The 24106-nt window shown below is 40.6% G+C and overlaps 1 protein-coding gene across 1 annotated transcript in view; it reads left to right on the top strand.

Moving 5' to 3' along the window:
- LOC126175843 (telomerase-binding protein EST1A) overlaps positions 1 to 24106 on the top strand; it is a 328328-nt gene that overhangs the window by 179471 nt on the left and 124751 nt on the right. Inside the window, exons 12-13 of the mRNA XM_049922850.1 lie at positions 13015 to 13227; positions 19027 to 19088. Coding sequence (XP_049778807.1) covers positions 13015 to 13227; positions 19027 to 19088 — 275 coding nt within the window. The remainder of the gene's footprint in view (positions 1 to 13014; positions 13228 to 19026; positions 19089 to 24106) is intronic.

The raw sequence follows: 24106 nt of genomic DNA, 5'->3' as shown, positions 1-24106 counted from the left end.
ATTATTCCAAATTGGGATACCTCTGCCCCAATGCCAGCCAGACTGGTGTGGCTTAAAAAAGGAAATAAATTCTACAAGGGCCTAGTAGCCATCTTTTTTAGAGGTAACAAAAGCATATGACACGACCTAGTGACACCACATCCTTGCCGCATTACTTGTGTGGGGTCTCCAGGGCCCTCCAAAACTTCCAGTCGCTCCATACTTTCCGTGTTCAAGTTGGTGCCTCCCATAGTTCCCCCTCATATCTAGGAGAATAGGGTCGCACAAGGATCAGTATTGAGTCTCTCTTTATTTTTAGTGGTCATTAACGGTCTAGCAGCAGCTGTAGGGCCGTCCATGTTACCTTCTCTGCATGCAGATGACTTGTGCACTCCCTTCTGCTCCTCCAGTACTGGTGTTGAAGAGCAGTGCGGACAGGGAGTTATCCACAAGGCACAGTCATAACCCATTGCATCCCGCGTCCGGCCATCCTGATTTAGTTTTCCGTGATATCCCTAAATCGCTCCAGGCAAATGCCGGGATGGTTCCTTTCAAAGGGCACGGCCGACTTCCTACCCCGTCCTTCCATAATCCGATGAGACCGATGACCTCGCTGTCTGGTCTCCTTCCCCAAACAACCCAACCAACCAACCTGTCTCATAACCCATTGCTACCAGTTTTCAGACATGAAGACGTGCACCATATCCTTCTGTCAGCATTGTACTGTTCATCCAGAACCAGAACTTTACCTTCATGACAGTCCATACACTGCAGTGGAGATATATCGATCCTTAGGCTGGGTTTTTGATGCTTGATTGACTTGGCTTCCTCATCTTTGTCGACTTAAGTGGAAGTACTGGCAGCATGCCCTCCGCTGCCTGACAAAGTCCACTGGGATGCAGATCACGCTACACTCCTGCGGCTCTACAAAGCCCTTGTTCAATCGTGCCTTGACCATGGGAATCTAGTTTATGGTTCGGCGGTGCCCTCAGCATTGCACTTACTAGACCCAGTATACCGCTTGCGACTGGAGCTTTTAGGGCAAGTCTGGTGATCAGTGTACTGGTGGAGGCTGGGGTCCCTCCATTGCAGATTATGCACTTGCAAATATGTCACACGCAATTGTAGTTTTCCTGAACATCCAAATTACTGCCTCCTTATCCGAACGATGGTGTTTCATGTACCACATCGGCAGCCCAGGTCACGGACTACAATCACTGTTCGCATCAGACCCCTTTCCTGTCTGAACTAGAGTCCTTTCCTTTACCACCTCTCCTCTGAGCCCATTCACATATACTTCCGTGGTGTATACTTAGGCCGCAGCTTCGGCTGGTCCTTTCGCATGACCCTAAGGACTCAGTTCCACCTGCAACTCTTCGCTGTCACTTTCGAGTGTGCTCTGAAGTAGTCTACATCGAAGGCTTCATGGTCATGTTGGCTTTGTGTACGCTCACACAGGACATACTGAACAATGCTCCTTGATGAATGGCTGCAGTGTTTTCACTGCAGAGCTTCCTGGGCTCTTGAGCATATCCATATCCATTCCTGCTCCGGTGAGTCCTTCCTTGTCTGTAGTGACTCCTTGAGCAGCTTACAATCTATTGACCAGTGCTACCCTCACCATCCTTGGTAGATGCAGGAGTCACTCTATGTCCTGGAACAGTCCAGTTGTTCAGTGGTGTTTGTGTGGACCCCAGGAAACATTGGAATCCCAGGAAATGAGCTTGCTGACAGGCAGGCCAAACAGGCTGCTCGAAAACCACTTCTGGATGTTTGCATCTCTGCAACTGACTTGTGCCTGGTATTATGCCACAAGGATTTTCAGATTTGGGATACAGAATGGCAAAATCTGAGCGCGCACACAATAAGCTGCATGCCATAAAGGACACTACGGATGAGTGGAAGTCCTCCAGACTACGGATGAGTGGAAGTCCTCCATGTGGGCTTCTCGCAGTGACTCTGTGGTCCTCTACCGGTTCCTCATTGGCCATGCTTTGCTGACCCACAGCTACCTCCTCTGCCATGAAGACCCACCCAAGTGTCAGTGCAGTGGCCAGTTGACAGTGGCCCACATTCCATTGCACTGTTCTACTTTGGTTCCCCTGTGACAGAATCTTCAGTTACTGGTCTCGCTACCATTAATTTTAGCTGATAGTGTCTCATTGGCTGATTTAGTTTTATGTTCTGTACGTGAGGTGCGGGTGGGGAGTTATTGTTCTATTAAGTTTTAGCATATGTCCTTTGTCAGTCTGTGTTCTCTACTGTAGTGCTTTTAGGCTGGAGGTTTTTAATGTGTTGCAGACTGGGTGGCTTATCCCCCCCCCCCCCCCCCTTCCCTGGTGATCAACCGGCCACGATCATCTGCTCTCTTCCTTCTGCCTCTTTCTTGCATCTCTCTGTGGTTTTCTTGTCTTATTTTGCCCATTGTAGTGTTAGTTGCCCTTTTGTAGTTCTTTTGGTTTTTCTTTTCTCCAGGTTTTGCGCAGTAAGTATTGTTTATTTTATTCTTTCCCTCGTAGACTTGTTTTATAGGAATGAGGGACAGATGACCTAGCAGTTTGGTCCCTTTGCACTCCTCACCCCCACCCAAGACAACCAACCAGTCAGATGACCATAACAGGGAATCTGGAATGTGCTACACGATTTTGGGCTTGGGTCAAATGGTGTAGGATTGGGTTGGGTCAGGTCGGATCAAATGAGGCAGTGTGGGAGGCATCAAATAAGACACAGGGTGTATGAGATCCGGGAAAAACCCGGGAATTTTTTCATCCGGGAGAAAACTGGGAAAAATCCGGGAATTTTTCGTTGTTTTAGTTTTCAGTTAAGTTTTTTAAATTTTGACTGGTAAGAACCATTACTCTAACAAAGGATATTACTGTATCCCGCTACTGCAGAATAATACTGCAGCATTAAAACATGAACGAGAGAAAAATACGAAAATAAAACTTGAATTGCAAAGGAAATGCACCATATAAAATAACACAGTGCTCGTACAAGTGTCTGCCAACAGCAAAATGTGTCAAAGGCTTTCGGAAGACTATGCAATGCTTCATAACAACAAATTGCCTTCGCGATGGGCGTGACGTCACAACTGTTTACATTAGATTCATTTAATCAGTTATGAGCGGGCTCTTGCACACACGCAGTTGAGTCGCATATGAGTAGTACCTTCTCCCGCTTCTGGCTACAGAAATGTGGCTGTTGGCTATGTAAGCAGCAGTAGCAGCAACCAACCACATGGTACCTGGAAAAATTTTACTGGTGCGCCCAAACTGCCAGATTCACGTGTGTGCAGCAGGCCCAGATCTAGTGGGGAGTGAGGGCAAACCGGGCTATCTGAACCAGGCAGCAGTTTCGGGGGAGGGGGCAAATTCATATTCTTGAGAGGGGAGAAAGAAAACTTTGTTTCACAAAGCACCTAGCATCCAGCACACATCGGTCTATCAATTATTCATATGATTTTGAAACATATCCCTGCTGGTTTTTGAACACATTCTAAGTTGATTTCTGAATGAATTATAAGTTGATTTTTGAATGCGTGCATAGTGTACGTGATGTCTCTGCCATGGGAATCCTCGTCACATCTAGAAATAAACTTTCCTGCAGACAAAATGGGACGGGGCTATACGAGCTGAGCGGAATAAAGCCGAACCGGTGAATGCCAAGTGCTGCTTGTTTATGTGGTTGATTCGGTTTGCGAATGTGCAGCGTTGTTATAATTATTAGCGAAATCCATAGATTCAGACTACCAGAGCAGAAATAAACGATTAATAGATAAGAAAGATTATGTATTATCTTCTTGGTGTATCCAAGAAAGTGAAATTCTGACAGAAATCTTTTGGCCAGATCACTACATGAGACAGGGCCAGTTGTAGTCCCCGGCTAGCAGCCGCGTAAGTTCCATTCTGGGAGTAGCGCGGAAAACGCATTGTACGAACACATAATAACGGCTAACCGGAGAATCATCAATGGATAACTGAACCGGTGATTGTGGCAGGGTTAGTGAAGTTAACTGGACAATGAGTGTTGACAGTGGTAGGAATAGTTACAGAATTAGTGATAACAAGACTGTTTGTTAGAATAAGGAAGGAGAAGAAACGGGGACATCACACAAATTATGAGGGAATATGATGATTTCAAATTTATACAAAAATTTCATTCTACCACTTTTTGGTCTCTTGCATGAGAAACTGGAGCATATGAATGAAATGTGAAATTGATTTCCTAACCTAAAACGCAGTGGTTCAACACTGGACTTGCATTCGGGAGGACGACGGTTCAATCCCGCATCCGGCCATCCTGATTTAGGTTTTCCGTGCTTTCCCTAAATCACTCCAGGCAAATGCCGGGATGGTTCCTTTGAAAGGGCATGGCCGATGTCCTTCCCAATCCTTCCCTAATCCGATGAGACCGATGACCACGCTGTCTGGTCTCCTTCCCCAAACCAACCAACCAACAATCCTAATGTAAAGCTTTTTGCTTGTAGTAGGCCAAATAGGTATTTCGTGTTGGTACTTCGTAAATTATATTCTGACGTATTATAAAAATGATCATTATTGCCAAAACAGTCTTGCTTATTTGGTGTGTGTTAAAATTGCTGAAATATTAGAAAGGCCTATTTTGTTTTCTCCGGCACACAGTGACAAAATAGACGTAATCAGATCAAGAAACCACACCAGGCTTGGGTACTATTTGTATTAACAGCTTTCTCAGTATTAGACAACGACATTTCTATTATTCATGTAGCAAAAGGTTTGAAGAACTTTGATAAGGTAATAGTCCTTTAGCAGAAAGGAAAGAATGCCATGTAAAGCTGTAGCAAGATTAGAGAAAAAAATCGCTAGGACCTAAGGATTGAAAAAACGTGTACTGTCTTGCTTGTCTCTTGTCTTTACTGGTTTTAGGTGTCCTATATTTAATTTTATGTCGCACAGAAGAGCAAGTTATTAGCTAATAGGCAATAAAGAGTCCAGTTTTTCTGAAGAGTTGTTGTTCTCCTGGTTACAAATAATCCTATCCAGTATTAATTGCAAGGGTCTTTTTACAAAGAGAGAGAGAGAGAGAGAGAGTGAGAGAGTGAGTTAGTTAGTTATAGGGCGGTGGGGGAGGGGGGGGGGGGAGGCAGGGCAGGGCAGGATGTCAAACCGGCCGACTGGGAGCAGGAGAGGCGCCACAGTTAATTTCCACTGTCCAGAAATAGTTTGATGGCATCCATTACAAAATATACATGTTTGATTTCCACAGAGCGAAATACAGTGATGTGCAGTACAACAATCTTGTTTGAAGGTGTGTGGCACCTCACTGCACACTTAAGACCAAATAATGTGTCTTACATATCCTCGAAGATATATCTTTTATTGTTTCCTCTTCATTTACTGCTCTCACATCAAATGAAAACAAAACGGATTTCTGTGGCTGGGAGCTATGAAGTGAATTAAAATACAGTCTCATAATTACGGAAGGGTAAACTGTGTTACTAGTTTCAGATTTTATTTTATTTCCACCTTTCTGGCTGCCAAGTATTAATCGCCTTGCAGAACAATGAAGTTATTTTTGTCAGTTTGATAAATAAATTTGGCTTTTATTAAGCTTTCCTGCTGAGGCAGTCAATTTATTCCTCACTATTTGCTAGTTTCAACTGTTTGCTGCATTTCAAGTGCATGTTTTCATCTTCTAGCACGTGTGTCATTATGCCATAATAAAGAACCAAACATGAGATAATACAGTACTGGTACTCCAAGAAAATGTACATCCCGAAAACCACACTGAAAAGCTTCGTATCTGGTTGAGGCCTACGTCATTGAGAATCTGGACATACGAATGTGCACTGTAAGGCGAACTATGCATTTTAGTATGGTTCACGAAATTCTGACGTTCTTGGAGTATCTTCTGAAGTCCTGTTTCTTTTATGACATAATGTAAGATCTTCTAATGTTTTACACGTACGAACATACGGGCTTCCTTCATCACCTTAGCTGCGCAAGCGTGGTGACGCCTCTTATCTGGCGCTATCTGACAACTGCTGAAATGAATCTATTTCTAACAGGTCATGGGAAAATATTTCGAGTTGTTGTTCGGAAAGTGTTATTTTCAAAGTAAATTTCCTTTTACGCAAGATGAACTATGTGCGAGAATGTACGATGGATTTCTTAAATCACAGTGTGTTTTGTCTCTTTTAAAAACCAACTCTTTGATGACGAGCCATTCAGAAGAATTTCGAGCCCAGAAGATATGAGCTTTATGTCAGTATTAAAAATTTTGCTGGCGTATTTGTGTGATGTATCTTAAAGTGTAACATGCGCTAAACAGATCAACATTATAAGTGAAAGCTTAGCTTCTCTTGTAGATTATTAATCTTCGAGACAAATATTATATGCGAAAGCTTTGCTTCTCTTGTAGCAACACTGTGTATATTACTTTAAACCATTAACTTTTGCTGGTGGTGGAATTAGAATTTATACTTTTGTAATACAAAAATATGCAGCGTACATGTTGCTGCACATCAAAGATCACTCCAAAACCTTGTTTTTTCCCTCTGAGTATGATTTTCTTAAGTGCTTGGAAATTCTACAATGCTGTATAGAACCATATCCTATCAAAGGATACGTTTTACAGATCTGAGGGAAAGTACACTGTCACTTAACGTGGCAAAAGCGTATTTTCACCCGCGAGAAAATGTATTTTTAACCAGGAGATCCGGGAAAAATCCAGGAATTTTTTCTCCTTGTCTGCGTGTACACCCTGTGACATAAATTAAGCACAATATTTCTGCAAATGTTACTACTGACTCTGTATGTCTCAAGGCAAAACAACAAGAGTGGTTACCTTACCAAGGAATTATTTGTCATATATTAGTGTTCAATTGTTTTTTGACTTCCAGATACATTCTTTTGCTGTGATACGTTCCATTCAAATTGATTGATCAAGTGACAGTGGAAAGCAGTTTATTACAAATGTGTTCTCACACTCTACCAAAAGGTACAAATCTCAGAGCACTTGCATGTCTTGAAAGTAAGCAACATAGAGAAATATTTTAACAATGAAAGTAATAATTGCAGACATATGTGTACTAGAAATGGCCTTACTTTGAAGATAGTCATCACTAATACAAATTATTTGTCAGTTCACAGATTTGCAGCATTGGTCTCGTTTCTTTTGTCAGACACCAGTAATTAACAGCTCACCTATGCTAGCGAGTATGTTGATTTTGATTAAAATTAACAGAGAATAAGGACACCGTTAAAAGTTGGAAAACAGTTGCCTACTAATAACAATGAGAAATACTTCCTTCGAAATGCAGGCAGTCTCATTAAAACTATTTCACTCTTCATATATGAAAAGTCACATGAGCTGCTCCAGAGTTACTGTCCAGTAGTGAGAGTATATAAGGAAACTGAGCAGGTCATTCAGTATTTGAAGAAGTATAAAAATTTAATAATCTTGACACATTTAACTGCTGTAAGTATAAGGAATAGAAGAAAGAGCTACAGGAGAATGCAGGCTCAATAATAGAAATGAGAGAGGAGTAAGACATTTGAAAATCTCAAGGGGTGGTGGTCTGCATAGGGAAGGCCAGGAGACACAGGAAGGTATGTGTTGGATTATATCAGTCAGTCAGATATTAGATTGTAAGGCGTAGCCAGGTACAGATATAGGCTCTATCACAGCTGAAGAGGTCGGCAGAAGGAAGTGTTAACCCTTAGTTTGGTAATGATTAGCCTGATTGTGTTAACTCTTGTTTGTTTATAGGCTCAACAAGCAAGTAACAAGTAAACTCACATGTACCACTAAAAGAAACTAACTCCCCCCTCCCCTGTCTTTCGGCCTGGACACACTAATACTGTATGCATTCCTATCTCATTTGTAACAGTTTCCTTCTTCAAGCACAGATGTGGGTGACAATGATCATGCTCCTAAAAAATATACCTCAGTGACCTCCTCTTGGGCATTGATGTCTGTGGCTGATGAGAAGATGGTCATTGATTTTGCAGATGCTCATCCAAAATAGATTAAAATTGAGGTTCCCAATTTTGAAATCAAAAGATTATCTTCAAATTTGAAGGATGGAAATAGAACAATGTGGAACTAAATGATAACATTGCATTAAACTACTCTGAACATGGGAAAGATTTCAGGATGCACGATACAGTTGTGAACAAGTAGCTATGAGAAAATTGCAGTGGACAGTGGCATCCACATTGCCATATTTGTATCAGAAAAATTACAGGTTATTGCTAGTGATACCTAGGTAAAAAGCTTCAAATGTTAACATTCTGTAGAGAAATATCGCCAAATACATCAGCAAACATGATGTTACAACTTTGGGAGAAACTGTCGTAGCAGCAGAGAAGTAAGAAACTGTGGAAGTGGCAGAAAAACTTGTATACAGACAAGGCACTCAGTGCCAAGCCACAGCCCTGATTATATAATTAACATTGACCAGATTGGATGCCAGTATGAATCAACATTTAACAGGTCACTTTATCACAAAGCCGCAAAGATCATTTTGGTGAAAAAATCTCAACCTTTACAAAACCACCCACTCTTGCACAGCATAGCACAGTATAGTTTAACTGCTTCAGGGGACCTGTTATCCCTTGTATTTTTATCTATGCAGGAACTCGCCAATAAATTTGGCCCTCAAGTTGCTGGCACTGTACAGACATTAAAAGAAGACCATAATAATGTTTCATTATGCAAAATCAAACAATGGAAAATCCAGGATGGCGTGACGATAATGTTATGAAAACAATAGATAGCTACTCAGCATATAGATGAGCTGTTGAGACACAGACAGGCACAACAAAAAGACTGCTACACATTTCAGCTTTCAGTCAAAAGGCTTTCTTCTGAAGTAGAAAATGCACACACATTTGCACAAGCATAACTCTCTCTCATGACCTCTGCCTCAGTCCACTGAGGCTGAGCTGTAATCTGATGGGGGGAAGCAATCTGTTGGCGGTGAGACTGGGGTGTCGAGATGGAGGAAGGATGTAGTGCTGCTTGTGGGAGCATGCAGCAGGATGGTGGGGACAGAGATGGCTGCTAAGTGCAATCAGGAGGTTGAGGGGAGGGGTGGGGGTGATGGGGGGGGGGGGTGAGGGTGAAGGTGAGGGTAGCAGAAATAGCTGTAGGTGTGTTGATGGAATAGAGGGCTGTGTGGTATTGGAGTGGGAGCAGGGAAGGGGATAGGTGGGTGAAGGACAGGGTCATTCCATTATACACATGATGGTTGTCCATATTCACAACTATGAATACATTTCATGTGTAGTTGTAGTAGTGAAGGCTGAGACCAAGGGGGGAGAGGGGTTATGGGAATGTAGGATGCATTGCACGAAGAGTTCCCACCTGCGCAATTCAGAAAAGCTGATGTTGGAAAGAAGGATCCAGATGGTGCAGGCTGTCATTGAAGTCAAGCAGTTTGTGTTAGGCAACTGGTTAGTCCAGCTGTCTCATGCCATAGTTTGGTGGTAGCCATTTATGTGGACAGAATGCCTGTTGGTTTTCATACCTGTGAAGAAAGCATCACAGTGGTTGCAGCTTAGTTTGTAGATTGCATGACAGCTTTCATAGTTAGCCCTACCTTTGATGGAATCGATGATCGTGATCGGACTTGAGTTGCTACTGGCAGGAGGATGTTATGGGATAGGTCTTGAATTTAGGTCTATTGCAGGGATGTGAGCCATGAGGCAAAGAGTTGGGAGTAGGGATGGAGTTGGGATGGGCAAGGATATTGTTTAAGTTTCATTGGTGACGGAATACCACTGCAGGAGGGCAGGGAAATAATGTGGGTAGGATATGCCTCATTTCAGGGCACGCTGACAGGTATTCAAAACCCATGCAGAGAATGTGATTCATGTGCTCAAGTGCTGGGTGGTACTGAGTCATGCAGGAAGTGCTCTTTTGTGGCTAGATGGTAGGAATGTGGGGGATGCTAGGTGATGGGAGAGACTAGGCATAGGAGATCTGTTTCTGTATGAGATTGGGAGGCTAATTTTGGCATGTGAAGGCCACAGTGAGACCATGAGTATATTTGGAGAGGGAATGCTGATCACTACAATGCAGTGTCCATAGGTGAGTAGACTGTTAAACTGGAGGTGTTGCAGGTGGTTAGTAGGTTTTATATGGACAGAGGTACTGATGTAGGTGTCTTTTAGGTGGATGTTAACGTTGAGGAAGGTGGTTGATGGAGTTGATAAGGACCAGGTGAAGTGAATGGAGGACACCCTACCCACATTTCTTCAGAAGTTCGACATCTTCTCCTCCATACACTTCACCTGGTCCTCCTCAACCCAACAAGGCACTTTCCTTGATGTTGACCTCTACTTCAAAGATGGCTACATGAGTATCTCTGCCCATATAAAATCTATTAACCACCAGCACATCTTCACTTCGAAAACTGCTACCCATTCCATACCAAGAAGTCCCTTTCATACATCCTAGCGACCCATATCTATCGCATCTGTAGTGATGAGCAGTCCTTCCCCAAATGTACCAAGGGCCTCACTGAGGCCTTCGCAGACTGTAATTGCTCTCCCAACCTTGTACAGAACTCCTGTGCCTTGTCTCTCCAGTTACGTACCATGTCCCAGATTTGCACCATGTGGTCACAAAGGAGCACTCCCTTCGTGCCTCAGTACCACTGAGGGCTGGAGCAACTAAATCATATTATCTGTCAGGGACCACTTGTTATGTCCTGAAATGAGGAATATATCACCCACCCCTTGCCACTTTTCCCACAGCAGTATTCGGCGGCAACCTACCAAACCTATGTGATATCCTTGTCTGTCCCTGTTCTGCTCCCTGTTCCGAACCCCTTTCCCCACTTCTCATATCCCTGCAACAGACCCGTCCCATACATCCTCCCGCTACTACCTACTTCAGTCAGTCCACAGCTAAGCCAACCAGTTGCTGAGGATGCTGCCCAACACAATGTTGTTCATTTTAGTGACTGCTTCACAGCCTGTGCCATCTGGATTCTTCCTACAAACATGAGCTTTTCTGAATTTCACAGGTTGGAACTCTTTCTGAAATCCGTTGTACGTTCCCCTAATCCCCTCGCCACACCTCACCCAGTCCTGCACCCAACTATTCCCTTCCCTGATCTCACTCGAGGACTACACGGTCTTCTATTCCAGCAATTAACTTTCTGTTCTTTTCCCCTTGTCTACTTTTCTGCTTTGCCCCCCCCCCCTCCTGACACCACTCAAACCTCCCGGCAGCACCTAGCAGTGCTAACTTTCCCTGCCATGTCCCTGCAAGCTGTCACAAGGGTACTACCCACTCCCACCTTCTTTCCCTGCTATCCCTTCCCTGTCCCTGTGTCGTCCTTACCCCCACCACTCACTGATTGCTTCTCCCATCAGATACAGTTGCCTACAGTCCTGCCTCAGTTGCCAGAGGCAGTGATCATGTGTATATGAGTTGTGCTTGCTTGCATGTCTTTTCCTTGTGCCTATCTGTGACTCAACCTCTTCTCCATGTGATGAGTAGCAATCTATCCTTTTTGTAATATTGTAGAATATCGTTGTTGCTTTCTCCAAGTCAGGAAAACTAACAAAAGAGTTCTATGCAAAATTCTTGGAAACAACATTAAAGCCATACATTGCTGCAATAAATTCCTTCTGTTGCTGGATTCGTGGGGAGACCAATCAGATTTGACATTGTATGATGATACATTCATCAATGAGGAAGACAAAGTAATGTGTGCTATGAAGATTGTTGCACCCAAATGTACTCTTTTGGTTCACCTCTACGAAGTATATTTTTGTTGCAAAGTCAAAAATGTATTTGAAGACTACAAAGTGCCCCTGAATTTCCACAGTCACTGTGAGAATTATCATCAAGAGAAGATGCAATTTGATTGTGTTTGATCGTGCCACATCAATTCAGTGCTGCTTTTTTCTCCTCAGCAATACGAATTGCTTTGTATGCATCAAAATAGAGAGAAGAAAAATCTTCATTTGAAAATTTCAATGAAGTGTGCTTTCCACTGAAGCATATATGTTTTTGCTCAAAACTGCTCTCATAAAATGTGGATAATGTGAACAATACTTGTTTTAAATATTTATTTAGTGATTATCACCCAAAAAATGTAATATACCTTCTAGTTATAAATAAAAAGAAGATAATTGCTTGAATTTTTGGAATTCTTTCATTCAAAACTTCATCCATTTAAGTAAATTAATTAAGGAAATTAAAGTAATCTTAACTAAATTAAATATATTAATTATACTGATATAAGTTGAATTGTTAAACATTTAACTTAATATTTAATACTTTAATTTAGCAAGGAATGAAAAAATGGAGGGTATCTACGGGAATTGAAGCCTAGCAGGTGCTTGACCACAGACTTGAAAATTATTGGGGGGTATCCTTCACACTGCTCGGGTGAGAGAAGCATGCTGTTCGAGCCATATTGTTGATTCCCATCCTGCGCCCTTCCCTTGCCAGATGTACCAAATTGTAGAGAAATGCTACTTAGCCTTGCGGGTGATACTATGGACAGTAACTCTTTGTACATAAAGATTACCTGGCTGTCACAAGCATATATTTCAAAATATGGAAACTGAACTCCAAAACCAGAGAAACTGAAATATGTCTCTTCACGTAACACAGAAAAGCTTTGATTTGGCATTACAAGCATGACTAAATAGTGTCATTATTCAATATAGCAGTGGCGTGTGTCCCATACAAATAAATAAATAGGACCACCAGTAAGATTAATTCTTGCTTTGCGGTCAGAGTGGTGTACAAGGGTAAGTCCGAGTTGCACGATATGTAGCAGCTTTCTTTTTGTGTTTCTTTCATTTTGGGAAGATTCTTCTTAACATATGGAAAAACTTGCTGCTTTGTCAGACTTTGATATCATTTGCTTGATTTCTCCATTAAAGTTTGTTGTTTGTACATTTATATTTGAAATGTTGTGTATTTATGCCCAATCTACTTCTTTTTGTTATAATATAACTGCTTGTGGTTTGATGGGAATGTATAGGTCCATTATTACAGTGTGACGGAGATTCTTTCTTTTCGCAGTTTGAGCAAACTGAGCGCCGAAGACGAGAAGAACGTGAGCAGAAACAGCGTGAGCGTATGAAAGAAAAGGAAGGAGCTGGTATACGGCGAGAAGTTTGGATTCATCCAGAAGGACGTCGTCGTCGTGTCCATGTGACTACTTCTGCAGGCAATAGTTGTGGTCTTGTACCTGACAGTGAGGAAGAGGAACTTGCTGCGCTTTCTAGTGTTGAGGTTAGTTAATCATGATATATTTGAATCCTGCCTCAGGCATGGATGTGTGTGATGTCCTTAGGTTAGTTAGGTTTAAGTAGTTCTAAGTTCTAGGGGACTGATGACCACAGATGTTAAGTCCCATAGTGCTCAGAGCCAGAGCCATGATATATTTCATAACCATTTTCTGACCCAGATGTAGATAATACAACTAATAAATAAAATGCTCATAGTATTCTACAACCTAGCAATTTATTTTAGTTTAGTAACTAAATTATATACAGGATAATGAGAAATAATTTATCTTGCGTGCCATTTTCATGTTGACTTTGCAGCCTATAAATATTTTCATTAATGTGTATACACTGCCTGGCAAAAATGTGAAGCACCCAGAAGACGTGGTTGGATGTCAGTGTAACTCCATACATGTATGCACCATCAGCGAATATGTAAATGAATTGAGTTGCAGTCCTCTGTGACATGTAAAATGGCAAGTGCTTTAGTTTTACTCATATTTAGTTTTGTTACCAGACCTGGTATGGTGTATAAAAAAAAGGGGACTAACAGCATCAGATTGAGGGATCACTGTAAAGGACAGTGGAGATACGCACACTTGTGTGAGACAGTGTTGTCAGCACTTGACTGTGTGAAAGGGGTATCATTGTGGATCTTAATTTGACCAGTTGGTCGAATTGTGCAATATCCTGATTTGTGGGGCATTTGGATGAGACAGTAGCCTGGGTAATGCATAATGTGTTGTCAAGGTTCCAGTTGGCCACATCTGACCATAACAGTGGAGGGTCACTGTATTGTGCACTGTGCAAGTTGTAACCCCTTCAAATGTTTGTCAGCTGTCCGAGAACAAGTAATAAGCTCTGTGCTACATCCATATCATCCTGCACCATTGGTCAGCAACTAGTAGCAGGTGAACTAGGGCATTACTGTTCCATGTTCTTAGGCTGGTGTTAGCATAGCACAAACGATTGTGTTTGGAGTGGTTCTGTGACTGTGAAGTGTAGACTGCTGATGAATGATACTGCATTGTGTTCAACAATGAATTGCAGTGGAAAAGTCCCATTCTTCCAAAGTTTTGGAGCGGCACTGTTGGTATCATGGTGTGGGGAGCTACTTGGCTGTATGAGTAAAAAAGGAGAACATTCCCTGGAGATGATTCTCAGAGCAAAAGAACATTCTCTAAGAAAGTTCAAAACTTCATGTGAATCAAAAATTCCAAACACATTCTGTAACCAGAAGTATCTTTCCCACTATCTCCTATCCTTCTTGAGAAAGTTCCTGGTATGTGTTGAGTGCCACATATGGCATAGGACACATGTGTAATCTTACATTTCAGTCAACTCACTCAAACAGGCAAACTATACAATGTGCAGCTATGGAATTGGCATCACTGTGTCCTTTAAGTGTTGCACTATGTTTTGATTTTAGTTTTGTGTGAGGTACCAAGTTATTAAGACAATATACTGTACAGACAGTTAACAAAAATGTTTTATCTGCTGATGTTACTGAATTTTTGACATGCAGGAAACTTTTTTGTTATTGAAGTTAAATGAACATATTATGTGAATGAAGTCTTAAGAGTACATAACATTTTCTTCTACTCCAAACCGGAATTCTGTTATAGTCAACTACTAAGCAGTTGCTCATGTGGTTTTGTTGGAAGAAACAGAAGGTAGATTTGTAATTACTGGTTCCTTAATTTTTCTGATCTGCCTGTGTATTTCCAACATAACAAAAAATGAGATTTGTGCTTTGGAAAAATGTATCTTAAATAGGCCAACCAGTAAGAGGAAATGATTAAAAGTAATAGAAAAAAACATTATCTCAGTATTGCAGCAAAATTTATTTTATGTGAGACAGACTGAATTCCTGAGATGAAGCTCATTTGTAATTAGTTACTGATACGGCATTATTAAAATTTCAAAATCTACGACATTATAATTTTATTATGTAGCTACTTACAGTTGTAAACTACACACTCCAAGCAACAGCTAAATCTGCCTATCAACAGCTAAATCTGCCTATGTTTCACTTCTGTGGTGATAATGCAAAAACTCCACTGACTTCACAGTCATCTGTGTGACAGATGCTTAAAGCATCACTGTCAATGTAGTTGTCTAATGAAAGAATCATCTCCTCCATTGAATTTTCCAAAACAGCTTCATTCTGCCATGCTGAAGTCTACTGTAGACCCTCTCACGAGGCATTTGTGGAGTATGGAATTTTGTCCTTAACCATGGTGAGATGCCATACCCTTAATCTCCTAAAATAAAAAGCATTATACTGGCCCTATCTTAGTATCTGGCATCTATATATACTAGACTCCAGCACAGACCCAGGCCATGAAGCATTAACATTAGTAAAAATTTCATTACTTGCCTGCACATTGATACTAGAAAGGACCTTTCAGTTAATATATTTGTCTCCATGTTTTGTAATCGGTATGTGTGTACAATCAAGAGCCCCAGCACACATGGAAACTGACACCTTGAGTGCCATTTAAGTATTACTGTTTCTAGTTCTCCAACATTTCTGGGAAATTGTATCTAAAGAAGCGCTTTTTGGGTAGCATAGTGAACATCTATAAATGTAAATGACACAATTGCCTGGTGTATACCTAAGTATTCTCCTACACCAGTCTGAAAACTTGGGTCTGCTAAGTAGCAGAGCAAAAATGTTTTCATTTTCACTTCTTCAAAGTCATGCCCCCTTTCTTTCATAATTTTTGGGAAAGAAATTATTTGCTAGCCAAATAATGTTTTTGCTGTTAAACCTGTATATTATAAACTATTACAGTTCCTCTTGTCATCATGTCTTCGGCCCTACATATGTCCTTTTTTGCCTTTAGGACAACATAAATTCTCCCATTTTTACTAAAAATCTCAACAGAACTTACTCAGCTTGAAGTAAGCTGTGAAGTCCATTGGGAAAGTGGAGAATGTTCTCTACTTTTGAGAAATTTCTCTAGGTTTTTTCGTACAAAATCTGAGAATTTTCTCCACTTCTTTAGATTTTTTCATATGAAATCAGAGAAGCTATTTGTGCTGAGCCACTGCCCCACACCCCTTTACTCAAGCTGAGAACATTTCTGGTGAAAGATGTTTCCTGACACTCTTACCTCATGAAAACCTGAGAATTTTCTCTGAAAATAAAGTACAATATCTGTTTTATTTGTATGACCCTTTGATTATGACTTCAGGTTAGTGATTGAGGGAACTCTGATCGCTCACTGGTATGTCTCAGACATCCTATAGCTGTCTTGTGTTACCTCTCAGCCATTTTTCAACATAGCAATGCTCTCCACACATGGCACATGTGTCTATGAACTTTGTGCATGATGGTGAAGTATTCCTGTGGCCCAAGGTCCCCAGATCTGTCACCGATATAACATGATTGGCACCAGCTCAGATGTCAAGCCCATCCCAGTGCTAGTATCCAGGATATGAAGGACCAATTACAACAATTGTGGGCTGGCTTGCCTCATGAGAGGATACACTACTTCATGACACACTTCCGTACTGAATCACCACATTCATCCAGACTGGAGGGGCTATAATGTCATACTGATAATTGGGCTCATACTGCCAATTCTTTCTCAGTTTGAGTCAGTATTGTAATAACTTCACATACCCCTCAGTCTGTGAATTTCAATTTTGTTTCTTCCTCTTCCTCCTCCACCTCCTCTTCTGGGTGCTTCACTCTTTTTGTAAGGCAGCATATATTCTTCTAGAAGCTACCAGGATAACAAGAAGATACAGAGCAGAAATGGTACATGTTGTTGCCACGTTACTGAACTGTACTGTCTACAGTTTGCGTCTGCAGCTAATTTGTAATGTTACCTACTAGTTTATTCTGATGTTGAGGTGGAAATATTTCTCTCTCGCTTTTGTAGGATGACTGCTGCAGAATGTCTCAATTTCTTTGTCTAATAGCAGTTAGTTCCATATACATATTAATGTGTAATAATTTAAATTCAATTGATGAAAATGCTTCCAAAGGATCAAAATAGTTACATCCAGAAACACAGCACATTTGTTAGGTGATAACATCGATCATTCATGTGCTGCAGGTGTCATCTGTTTGTGTAGTGAAAGATGATATGTTGTAATGAGCTGAGTAATAGTTTGTTTCATATTCATCCATAGAATTGTATAAATTTAAACGACATAAAATGGGAGAGAATTTCAACTTGAAAAGACAATGTTTTAGAGCAGGGCTTCCTAACCTGTGGTCCGCGGACCCCTTAGGGATCCGCCGGCTCTTTCTAGGGGGTCCGCGGCCACCTTTCACCAAATCGTGTAAAATAATGAGTAAAATTATGAATAAAAATGTGAAAATCAAATTCATCACTATTTATTTTTCTTTTTTGTGTGAAAAACGTGTACTTTTACTTCAGGTCATATCCCCAAACAGCCTTTGCGGTTCCTAAGTGAGAACGTATACACAGCTTAGTGCCGGAGAATGCGGCTTCTCTGATCGACTGTTTTGCAACAATATGGGGGTCGTTTGTGTGCCGGCATACGGCGCTAGATGCGCTGAAACCTTTTACGCATGCGTGGAGCGAGCTTTGCCAACCAATCACAGCGCTCGCTGGCATGTATGTGGCGCCAGGCATCATTAAATGTTAAACTCGCCTTGTCAGTGCACTACCTATTTCATAACTCGATTTTTGACCAGTTTATTACTTCTAACATGAATCGGTGGCTGAAGTCAGGATCACTGAAGAAGGGTGCAGTTTCTCCATCGCCTTCACAAGGGAAGTTTCCAGTTGAAATGAATGAGGAGGGAGGACGATCAAAGGAAGACTTTACATACATTTGAACATTTTTCTTCGGATTTCACGCGAAAACACACACACACACACACACACACACACACACACACACGACTGTTACAAAATATGCATGTTCCTTACATAACAGTAGCCAAATAGTGGAAGTGAATAGACCATAAGCGACAGCTTGTCAACAGTGAACAGTTTGGACGTGACGTTGATTGCTCTTGGAGGAAGACAGGTCCATCATGTGAAATTTCAATTACCAAGTAATTTTAATCAAGATATAGTGTGTTGAACAAAGGGAGTAAATCCACTAGTAAGTGTCTGGCTACAGTGAGAATTCCAATTGGATCGTTAATTTCAAGTTGTTTTCATTCATCTCTAAACAAAAGACTATTGATACTTCGAGGGGGGGGGGGTGGTCGTTCATTGGGAACATGGCACCTGCATTAAGAAGCTTTCAGTTCCCATGGGTTTCGCTCTGAAATTTGGAGTTTCTGTGCTCTTGATTGACTAGGGGTCCGCCATGGATTTTCGACTGAAGAAAGGGTCCGCCAGCTGAAAAGGTTGGGATGCCCTGTTTTAGAGTATTAATAGTTTATCTATGCATTTTGGAGGCTACCATGGAGAACAGTGTGCAGTGTGGTGTGGCATACATGGCTCAAGGATAATAATGAGGAAAAACCAATCTTCACATTTTGGTTGTACCAGTGATTGCCACTGAGAGCCCATTAGTGTGATGTAAGTTGTTTTGAGACCATTGAATGTGGAACAGTAATGATTGTGAAGCAAATGAAATTTCCAACAATAGTTCATAACTTTCATGACTTTCGTCACTTTTATTGACTACTGAGAGTTAAGTACAGTACTCGTAATTTTAGATGATTTTATTCTTTCTTCTTTTAAGAAAACGGTGTCATTAGATTATTCAAATTGGGATTGTGCCTCAGATTATGTTAGTTATAATGAACAAAATGCTGAAGTGCTAAGTAGACAGATAAACTCAGTTTGTCATTAATGTGTTTCAGGTTAACAAGAGATTTGTTATTAGTTACCTGAATGTGCAAGGAAAACTTTTCACCAAAGTTGGGTGAGTCTGAGAAGCTCTTTTTTTTTTAATTGTGAAAAATCATTGTTAAGTTGTACAAATTTAGATTTCACAGTTTAAAATAGTTGACAATTAATGTAGTAGTGAGTACTTCTGTGTAGCTTATTTTGGATACACCTTTCAGGTAGTATATGTGGCAAACAGTTTACCCGGTTGTGCATGCGTATGCTTTGTGTGTGTGTGTGTGTGTGTGTGTGTGTGTGTGTGTGTGTGTGTGTTCCCAACCTCTTAATGCCTTTTTCAATCTCTCTTGTTAAGTGTATGTAATGCGTTATGATACTATCTTCTTTGGGTAAACACCCATCAAGTAATTTCATTGTGCTTTAACAAGTGTTAAATTTAGTATGTTAAAAACGTCTTTGCCACCACGTGAATGGAAAATACAATCATTGTATATCATGGAAGAACTTGCCTAGTTATTAGGAATATAGCTATACTAAATAGGAAACACTTCCTAATGTTCTGCAGTATTATATATATTTAAGCTCTAAGCCAGTTCATGATCAAATAAACATAATTTTGTAGAACATTAGGATGAATTTCCTATTTAATATTGTTATCATGTTCAGTCAAGCATGATGGAAAATTCGGTAAATGTTATAAGGAATACAGCTAATTTTTTCTCTGCCACAAAATAGTTATAGAGTAGAATAATGTTCCACTGGTTTTGAGCATCTTCTACTTCCTTGGTAAACTGTCACCTCTTTCTCCATCAGATTGTGTACCAGCTGCTCAGATAGCTGCGCTTCATAAACTTTCTGAAAGTATATACCTGTCAGCATTTTACATAGGGAGTTAGTTTATCAGAGGTTGTTACGCTATCTGCTGACGGCGAGTTTATACTGCTGCTAAAAAGTGAAGGCCTTCTTGTCATCAGTTCATCTTTAGTGCTGATTTCTCTTCTGTCAATATTATTAATTGTTAATTACTCTGCTATTGATTTCTGCTTTTTCTTTGCACAAGGGCTATCTACAAAGTACATTACATTTTGGAATTAAAAATAAATAAAGTATTGGAAATTTTTTTTATTATATACAGATGAAAGCCACACTTATATACTACTTTTCTACATAGTTGCCATTTAAATTAAGGCACTTATCGTAGCGATGGACGAGCTTGGAAATCCCTTCGTCGTAAAATTCGTCCGCCTGCGCCTTCAACCACGTGGTTACCTCATCTTGAAGCTGTGCGTCGTCATCAAAACGCTGCATAGCCAACCACTTCTTCATTGCTGGGAATAAGTGGAAGTCACTCGGTGCCAGGTCGGGACTGTACGGCGGATGAGGAAATAAATCCCACTTAAAAGATTCGAGAACTTCACGAGTGGCATTTGCCGTGTGGGCCCGGGCGTTGTCGTGAATCAGCAAGATCTTTGAGCCCAACTTTCCTCTGCGCTTGTTTTGTATTGCTCTTCTGAGGTTGTGCAGAGTTTGGCAATACCTTTGAGAGTTCATTGTAGTGCCTCTTTCCAGGAAATCCACAAAAATAAAAAAATCACACCTTTTCTGTCCCAAAAGAGGTAACCACGTGGTTGAAGGCGCAGGCGGCCGAATTTTACGACGAAGAAATTTCCAAGCTCGTCCATCGCTACGATAAGTGCCTTAATTTAAATGGCAACTATGTAGAAAAGTAGTATTTAAGTGTGGCTTTCATCTGTATATAATAAAAAAAAATTTCCAAGACTTTATTTATTTTTAATTCCAAAACGTAATGTACTTTGTGGATAGCCCTCGTATATTTAGTGTGCAACTTCTCATCTTGACTAACGCTACTGGGACAGCACATTGTGTCACAACCAGCTTTTATGTCCACTGGTACTTGTATTGGCACACCTTAGCTTGCTGGACTTGCCCTGACTTGAGTACTGGCCCATGCCATACTGCCACTCTTCTGCCACCATGCATTACTTTTAACACATATTTTTTAATTTGAAAATGGCACTAGACTAATTTGGGACTCCTCCATCAAATCCTCACATAACATTTGATATTAAAAAAAGTTTCTAACAATAAACAGACACTTCTGCAAACTCTGGACATTACTTGAGATACCGTATTTACTCGAATCTAAGCCGCACTCGAATCTAAGCCGCACCTGAAAAATGAGACTCGAAATAAAGGGAAAAAAAAAAATCCCAAATCTAAGCCGCACCTGAAATTTGAGACTCGAAATTCAAGGGGAGAGAGAAGTTTTAGGCCGCACCTCCAAATCGAAACAAAGTTGGTCCATTGTAATATGAGACACAATTTAGGTCGAATGAATGACGATACAGCTACAGTAGATTGGTTCGAGTCGAAAGCTTAGCAGTTACGCTTTACCAGGTAGCCATTGCTATGCGTCAGGCGCTCCGTCCGTATTTATACGGATACCCTTCCTTTTTCACGTGCTTCGTCTGGTTTGAATCGATTGCTTATTTTGCTTTGATCTGATAAGTGCCGTTTTCTATGTTATAGGTGTTTACGTCAGTCACTCTAAGCAGAAAATGCATTACTATGCTGTGTCATGCATTGTTTGACGCATTCGATAGTGCGTGTTTACGGCCTGTCGCTGCTCGCGGCATGGCTTGCTTTTGTGCGCGCTACCGCCTCCTACAATTAAAAAAAGAGAGGAATCGTCTCATTAGCGAAACAATGGCAATAGACTGCTATTTGTTGTTACTTACACTGCTGCTTTCTTTGATAATGATCAACAAGAACCAAATAATAGACTGCGTATGATAGAACATGTTCTGAACGAGAGTTTGGCGAAAATTTTTCTCCGTTTGAAACTCTTTGCGGCCGCTTCTTTAGTACATCAAATTCTGCACAGAAATTAGTCATCTTAGATTTAAAAATCTAGTCAGTTGCCGTGCTTCATTTCTGACTGTATCGCTATTAGGCATAAGAGTAATACGGATATAAACATGACACGATACGTATATTCTTCCGCGTTTGCTGTTGTCTCACTCTAGTTTCGTAGTTTATTTGGCAGACAGGATTTAAACGAGATAGAAGCAAACACGAAAGAATACATGGCAAAATGTTTATATTCGTATTATTCTTATGGTGAAGAGAATACTGTATGTGATTCACATTTCATCAGGTTCCTATTAGCAACCATCTCTTCTCACAGGTAGGAAAAAATTCAGAACGTAGAGTTGGCCATATTGACAAAAATCCCAGTATTACCAGTCGGATTTTCGCAGTACATTGAAATTCGAAGATGAACAATACGGAATTTGTATTTACTTCGTTGGATAATGTATGAAAAAGCAGTGGTCGAAACTCGGGCGGAGAAAAAAAACTCGTCTTCCAATTTTTTTTAAAATTTTATTTACTGACGCAGAGGTTTGGCGCCAGTATTTATCTTTGTGCGTACAAAGGATGCCTGTGTAGCGCTACATATATTCGACGGCAGAAGTTAGTTGTGGCGGCACCTATCAACATTTTTCAGAACTTCCGCTTGCTTTGCACTCGATTCTAAGCCGCAGGCGGTTTTTTGGATTACAAAAACCGGAAAAAAAGTGCGGCTTAGATTCGAGTAAATACGGTACTTGATAAGCAGTACTTTTTTGCTCTGACTCTATCTACACATCACAAAAGTGAAATGTCAACAGAATTATGAAAAAAATGTCTCTCAGGAGACACACATGATGTATCTGAGTGTTTACTAAAAATAGGATAGTTAAAGTTTTAAAATTGGCTTTGTGCCAGTCATCATTCATTAGTCCAGTCAAATAGCAGATATACCTTGCAAAAGGTGGAGTAGAAGAGTTTATTTTTTCAACTTGTTCATATGGTTGGAAAGATTAGAAAACCGAGTTCTGCCAACAAAATTTCGTTTGGGAAAACTTTCTGCAGTCAAAAAACTTGGAAAATTTCGGCCTTTTTCCAAAACATGTCTTTTTTTTTTTCTCCTATCGCTTTAATGTCTATTTCTTTTTTAAAGTGCACAAAATTCTCTACAAATTTGATTCTTGCCATTTTTTCTACTCCCAATATCTAAGGCGCTACAGCGCCTCAAAAAATACCAAGTTTTCAAATTTTGAACATAGTGGCAAGATACCTTATTTTTGAACACTATTTTTTCAGTTTCTGTTTGTGTAGTATAAATACATTATACATCATGTTATATGTTGGAATTTACCACCTCACTTTCAGGTATTCAATTTCTCTGTATGCAACATGAGGATTGCTGGGCACCCAACTAGTGTGATTCTTACATCACTACCTGAAGTTCACTATGGGCCACCTCAGCCCTGGTATTTGTAAAACTATAAATATAAAAATACATCATTAAGACACACACACACACACACACACACACACACACACACACACACACACACAAAATCAATAAATTGTCTCAGGAAACTGAACTATTATTAGCTGCAATAGGCAACCTAATTAGGTAGGTAATTATTCTTGTGTATAAAAGCCACACAGTTGACATTAAAAATATGTAGCTTTATTACAATTGAAATGCATTGTCAGTTACTAAAAAATGTTGACAGTTCTGGGTGTGTAATACTTGTAATATCGCACTTTAGTGCACTTGAGACAGATATGAGCATCACTTCCAATGTTTTGATGGGCCAGGTTCCTCAGTGTCACCAGAAATACCTTGAGATAAGGATTCAGGGTCTGTGCGTAGAGCTGATCCCAGATTGACCTCTTCTTTAAACAGCGAGTCAGCCTCAGCAAGTTCGTTGATTTCATCAGCAGTTTCTTCAACATCCTCCATATCATCATCTTCACTACCCCAATACATTTCTTGCAAATTGAAGAACATTTCAAACCCGCTTTTCTGCAGGAGCAGGCTCCGCCACAGTTCAGCTTGCATGAGCGTGAAACAATGTGAAGAAGTGCTTTAGGTGCTGGATCTTGCCTCATTATAACAGGTATTGGATCGTGGTCACTGTGATTCCAGCCCCATTTCTCAGGAGGTTTCCAGTTTCCCATCCAACTTTGGACTTGTTGGTAAGTCTGCAACGAATGATGTTGTGCAGCATCCTGTGTAGG

This window comes from Schistocerca cancellata, chromosome 1 (assembly GCF_023864275.1).
Source record: "Schistocerca cancellata isolate TAMUIC-IGC-003103 chromosome 1, iqSchCanc2.1, whole genome shotgun sequence".
Lineage (NCBI taxonomy): Eukaryota > Metazoa > Arthropoda > Insecta > Orthoptera > Acrididae > Schistocerca > Schistocerca cancellata.
Note: the sequence above shows the minus strand (reverse complement) of the source record. Positions and strands in the feature narration are given on the sequence as shown.